We start from the raw sequence: 6,166 nt of genomic DNA on the forward strand, positions 1-6,166 counted from the left end.
CTAAAAAGCTAAATTGCTATTTTTAGCACCACAATACACAAAAAGTGTGCTACATTAATGGTGGTATAGGTAAAAATTTTACCTACTCAGCTACCGTGCATAGTGATCTATAGCTATGCACTATAGCTCAAATGCTAAAAACAAATAATATTTTTTATTTTCCCACTCATTAAAATAATATTTACTTATTTTTTTTTCTCTCTCTTTTTTCCTCCTTACCACTCATTCTCTTCACAATCTCACCTCTATTTCTCCACTGTCATTGACCCAAGCTCAGTTCCAATTCATCCTTCTTCCTCACCCAATCTCACCCAAGCTCTCTCTTCAATCATCCATCTTCATTCCTTCTCGCCGACCCAAGCCCCAAGCCCCAAGCCCCAAGCCCCAAGCCCCATCGCCGAACCTTGCCTTAAGCCCCATAGCTGTGTTTGTGTTGGTGGTTGGGATTGGTTGGGTTGGAGCTTAGTTTGGCTTGGCATTGATGCTGATGGTAGTTGCATGGGTCAGTCGGTGGCTTGGCTTTGTGGGTCTTTAGCTGTGGTTGTGGGTAGGAGTTGCAGTTGTTGTGGGTAGGAGTTGCAGTTGTTGTTGGTTGTGGCAGTGGTGTTGTGGTTGGGTTTGGAATGATTTTAGGCAGTGCTTTTTGGTTATGGGATGGATTTTGTGGTGTTGATGTGGTGGGTTTGGTTCTTGATGTTATGTGGTGGTCTTGGTGTCCCTGGTGGTAGTGGAGGGTTGTGGGGGTGATGATTTTTTAAATCTCTCTTTCAAATGTCTTACTAGGTTTTTTGTTGGAGGATTTGTGGGTTTGTTGAATTTTAATTGATTTTATGTGTGATTTTGGTTGGTTTTTGAGATGATTTTGTTGCAAATATGGTGGATTTAGGTGGCGGTAATGGTGGTGGGTAATGGAGGTAGTTGTGGGTTGTGGGTGGCAGTGGAGGTGGCTGAGATTTTGGGTTTGCTCGTCGTTCTTCAAAATCTTCAAATGAGAGAGGGAGAGACAGATAAAGTGAGATGTGAAGGAAATAATAAAAAATTAATATTTAAATAAAGTGGTAAAAAATAAAATCACTGATATTCAATGTTTTAAAGTGAAATAGTAAAATAGATAAAATAGCTTTTTGTGGTGCCAAATTGTTAAATTTATATCTCCATCAATGCGGAGGCTTAGAGCCAAAAAATTGGCAACTTCCCAAAAATTTTGTTTAAATGAAACACTTTCTGAAAGCCACAGCCAACATTTCCATTCCCTTCCCATAAAAAAATAAAAAAATAAATAAAATATAAACATTTACTTTCCCTACTTTGTGACAAACTTATGCCAACATTTCCATTCCCTTCCCATAAAAAAATAAAAAAATAAATAAAATATAAACATTTACTTTCCCTACTTTGTGACAAACTTGTAATAATGCTATATCACCTAGGTATTACATTATTTTAGTGAGTAGTTTTAGTACCACATAAACTACCACAACTTTTTTTACAACTATTTTACGTAACAAACTGTGACTAGCAGCTGTCACTTTCACCAGAACCCACAACTTTTTTTTACCACTCACAATTTGCCCCGTGTATAGTTGTGGTACAAGTGCCATTTTATGTGGTCTTAGAATTTTTCGATCTTGGCAAAGGCGACAGATCACAAAAAGAAATGAAGGATAAAAAAATTAAGCTGCTGATTTCTCCTCTTCAGACACATTCTTAGATAACTGTTGCAGGAAGTTCCCAAGCAGCCTCTGATCCAAAAACATATTAGGTATCTGCAAGAAAGAACCATTAAGTAAAGCTTGCACACACAACACCACACACACATGCGCGCGCACACACAAGAGAGAGGTAAAGACCTTTTCCCCAAAGAAAATTTTTGTATTATCAGCTATGGCCTCGATGAATTTAAGCTCAAGAAATTGCGGTGTCAGCTTCAACTTGTTTGCTTCAGCTTCCTTCAGTAAACTAGAAATGTAGAGAAAGCAATATTATTAGTCATTTCTATGATACCATATTCATATCTTTTAAACTGAAAAGTGAATGAAGCTTTCACCGGTAGAAATCTGCATCGGCCAAACTCCTTTCCCGAGCCATGTATATCTGGTTCTCAATTTCTTGCTGCTTCCTGACACTATCCTTTTCCATCAACTTCTGTTCCATAAGGATCTTGCTCACATTTGCAACCTTCTCAGCTTCACTGATAGCCATTTTCTTATTTGTCTCTGCCTCTTTCTCAACCACTCTCTGTTTCTCAATAGCAATTAAGACCTAACAAAGTAACATCAACATAAAACATAGAATGATGCACTCTATTAACTTCAAAGGCTTACTATATAATAAATTATCCAATATGGTTTTCATTGACTGGGTGTGGGTGCAAACACATGCATGTACAAAGTTTGGATATAAGTGAAAAAAGCTCAAAGGACCAAGCCTAACTGGTTTAAAGGGTAAACTCAATGTTCAGCTATAATTTGAAATAATAAACATACATTAAAAGTACATTTAATTCAGAATGAATCTGCATATCAAGAATCATATTGTGTGCGAGTGTGTGTGTGTGTCTATTTGCTTTGCTTGACTAACAGAGGAAAATAGAAGAAAGTAAAAGGACCTTCTATCATATTCAGGAAAAAGAAACCGAACCTTAGTGCGTTCCTCTTCCATCTGTTCAAAATTGCGTCTTATGCTTTCCGGGATTTTTGGCTTTGTAACGCGAACACTAATGATTTCAATACCTGGAGCATAACGTGTGCAGTCACCCTGTAGAGCATCTTTCATCTTTTCATCAATCTGTGAGAGTTAAATGCTTTGTCAATATAACATGAAATAAATAAATAGAGAAGGATTTGATTACCCCAACACTAGCACATGGTGCCATCATGTTACACAACTATATTAAGTATGGTTATAAGGAGCTTCTTAATAATGCTAGCAACTTAACACCAACATAGATTCCCAAAGAGAAATAATCCTTGGAAGTCAACACAGCACTACTTGCTGGGATTTTCTTGAGGAGGAATCAAATTGTTCAACTTTTAAGTTAAGATTTCAATATGCTATTAAACTACTAAAGCAGAAGAAGAAAAGTACACTACTCTAAACAACACTTGGAAGACTTCTTATACTGTAAAGTTAAATTGGAAGCTCCCAAAATATTTCCATTTATGGCTTTCAAGGGTATGTTTTCTTTAGCATCCATACTTGATCAAAAACATCAATGTAGACTTGCTGAAGAGAGTGAGAGCTGCAAAACTGATTGATCTCGTGATGAATTTTGTCATATATCCATGTATTGTCATACTGCACCCCATAGTTCTTCAGAGTGTCATGCACATATTCCTTGTGAAGCCGGTTAACAACCTGAGAAGGCATTATAATTAGTGCATATAAGCTGAACATTTCAAACCTTAGACCACTTGTAGACCATAATGTTAATAAAGAGCAACATCTCGTAGCTGTACCTCTATCTTCTCAAAGTTAATCATTACACCTCCTTTGGTACCACAAGGAATATCCCTCACCTGCAATTATACTCCCAGGAAGGATTTGAGCATTAGACTGACAAGATGAAATTCCTCAATTTTCATAACATCGAATTTTACCTGATCTGTCTGAAGGGTTACTTGAACAGGCTCATAATGGGTTATAAAAGGCAGCTTCAGATGAAAACCTGAAAAATAAGTGCATGCAGAAATTCCATAAGTTCTAGGAAAGCAACTACTGAATAAAAATTATAAAGAAAGGACCATAGTCAAACCTGGATCTGTAATAGTCTTTAGAAGGGCACCTCCTCTCCAATAAACCCCTACATGGCCTTCTGGGACTTGGTGCAGAATGGAAAAACCATTCCTAAAAGTTGATGATGAAGGAATCACTATCTGTAAAATTTACATTCATGTCAGATATTTTCAAACTCAAATAAAATGATATGAACACTTGTTCTAGTGACCGAGATTCATATTAAATCTAAAATTTTAAACAAACTAGCATTTAATAAGCAAATTATATAGTCACTCCATAAAAAAAAACACTAATCCACTATTTTCTTTTCTCAGGTATGCCTCCTTGGCAGCTGCAATTACTAATAAGTAAAAGGAGTGTAGCAAATCACAAAACCAGGCCAGCCTGCCAAGAACAACATGACAAGTTTGATTGTTTTTAGTTTGGTAACTCTTTTGATCAAAAGACTAATTCAAAGTGGGAACTAAATACATTCCCATATCTTCAAAGTGGTTCTTTCAAAAACATGCCCTCCAAATAAATTTTTTAAATTTTGGGGTTTTCACATGCATGCAAATTTGACATTTTCATAAGCTGCATGTTAAATTAAACTGGTTTTGAATCTAGACAGACTGGATTAATAAAACAACTTCACTTGAACTACTATTATTTTTGGTTCAGCTTGTATCAAACTAAACCAGCTTTGTGGTTTGCAAACATCCCCAAAAACATTCAGGCAACACAACTGCAAATAGAGTAATTTAGAAATAACTCTACAATCCCAAGTGCATACTCGATGCCACAACGTAAATTCCTTTTTTTTTTTTTTTTTTTTTAAATGTTAATAATTAAATGACAATAGGCATTAGAACCACAGTTTGTAATGCAAGGTGAAATTGACAGAATAAAAGTCCTCTATCCTACTCTTACTATGTTCTATTTTATGCTCTACCATTCGTAATCAACCACATGTCCCTTTTTCTCCTTATGAAGTAATCCACTTTTAAAATGGGGAAAGAAAAAAAAAAAATCACTTTTTCTCCTGACTTGCAACAATGCAAGCCCACACAGAACAACTACTACCATCACCATAAAGGGAAACAAATACTAGAAATAATCTTGAGTCACATTTTTATACCAATACAATTTGATGAGTTATAAATCACATATTACAGATCCTGAAATGTTATTGAAGAAATTTAAAATGCCAAGACATTGATTCTAAATAGCAATAGCGACACAGATTTTATGAAGTATACATGATGAAGCATCAATTCATCATGTATACTTAGAAGTATACATTATGAAGCATCAATTCAATTATTAAACAACAAGCAAGCATGCTTTGCTAGCAGGTCATATTTTACAACGAATCAATTAAAGCAGACTAAAAAGCACAAAGTGCTCCAGCAATTTGATTCATTATAGATATTACTTTTATTGTTAAAAGTCAGTCGAATATTGAAATTAGCCAATCACTGCCCAATGTGATTACTGGAGAAAACGAATCGACATTGAAACAATATGTATTGCAGAATTAAAGAAAATGCCGAAATCAATGTACCTTTAAGATAAATGAAGATTGAAATAAGGATCATAGAGAAATAAATCTCAAACACATAATAAAATCAATGTACCTTTAAGATAAATGAAGATTGAAATAAGGATCATAAATGAAGATTGAAATAAGGATCATAGAGAAATAAATCTCAAACACATAATAAAATCAATGTACCTTTAAGATAAATGAAGATTGAAATAAGGATCATAGAGAAATAAATCTCAAACACATAATAAAACAGATAATGTGAGCGATCAGTGAGAGAATGTGATAATATTGAAGAAGGCGATGAAGAACAAAGAAAGCGGCGGCGGTGGAATATTGCTATATTGTGTTAAGAGTTGATATTTATAGTTTGATATATAATACCATGGCGAAGATTGCGATGAAAGATAGGAAGACTGTGAGTATCGCAGAGAAACCGCCACCGCCGCCGCCGGAAGGAGGCTGTGGAGTTATGGGTCTCGGTTGATGTGTATCCATAATGCAGAGTGTCAGTCAGTCAGTATGAAAGGCCTCACGCAACTTCCGTGTATCCAGAGGAATTTGGTGCCTTGTAGCTTCGGGGAGGTTCGCTTGATGTGACAGGTTGGCAGACTTCCTTTAAATACGGAGAAGTTTTGAATTATACTATGCACATAACTTTTGGCACACTATCTGCACACCCTTAATATACGTTTTTTTTTTTTTTTTTGGTTTCCCATACGTATCCTCAAAACTTTCAACCATAGACTAATCACTGTTCGTGTCGGGTCGGTCCACAAAGGGGTAAAGCATTGGCCCAGGGATTCTTTTCAAAGTGCAGGTAGCAGGACTCGAACTAGGGAGCACACCTAGTCAAGCCAAGTACAAACACTTTGAGACCAAGAGCCGAACCGCTTGGCCAAC

The 6,166-nt window shown here is 36.0% G+C and overlaps 1 protein-coding gene across 1 annotated transcript; it reads right to left on the reverse strand.

Annotated features, from left to right (window-relative positions):
* Positions 1-1,192: 1,192 nt before the first annotated feature.
* Positions 1,193-5,885, reverse strand: LOC126718990 (uncharacterized). Its single transcript, XM_050421456.1, has 9 exons — positions 5,648-5,885; positions 3,755-3,875; positions 3,600-3,667; positions 3,459-3,518; positions 3,199-3,357; positions 2,641-2,787; positions 2,048-2,262; positions 1,851-1,959; positions 1,193-1,766 (listed from the first exon to the last, which is right to left on the reverse strand). Exons 1-9 carry the CDS (start codon positions 5,759-5,761, stop codon positions 1,674-1,676), a joined length of 1,086 nt encoding a protein of 361 aa, XP_050277413.1. The 5' UTR covers positions 5,762-5,885; the 3' UTR covers positions 1,193-1,673.
* Between the last annotated feature and the right edge of the window lie 281 nt (positions 5,886-6,166).

The sequence above is a fragment of the Quercus robur genome, chromosome 3 (assembly GCF_932294415.1).
Source record: "Quercus robur chromosome 3, dhQueRobu3.1, whole genome shotgun sequence".
Classification (NCBI taxonomy): Eukaryota; Viridiplantae; Streptophyta; class Magnoliopsida; order Fagales; family Fagaceae; genus Quercus; species Quercus robur.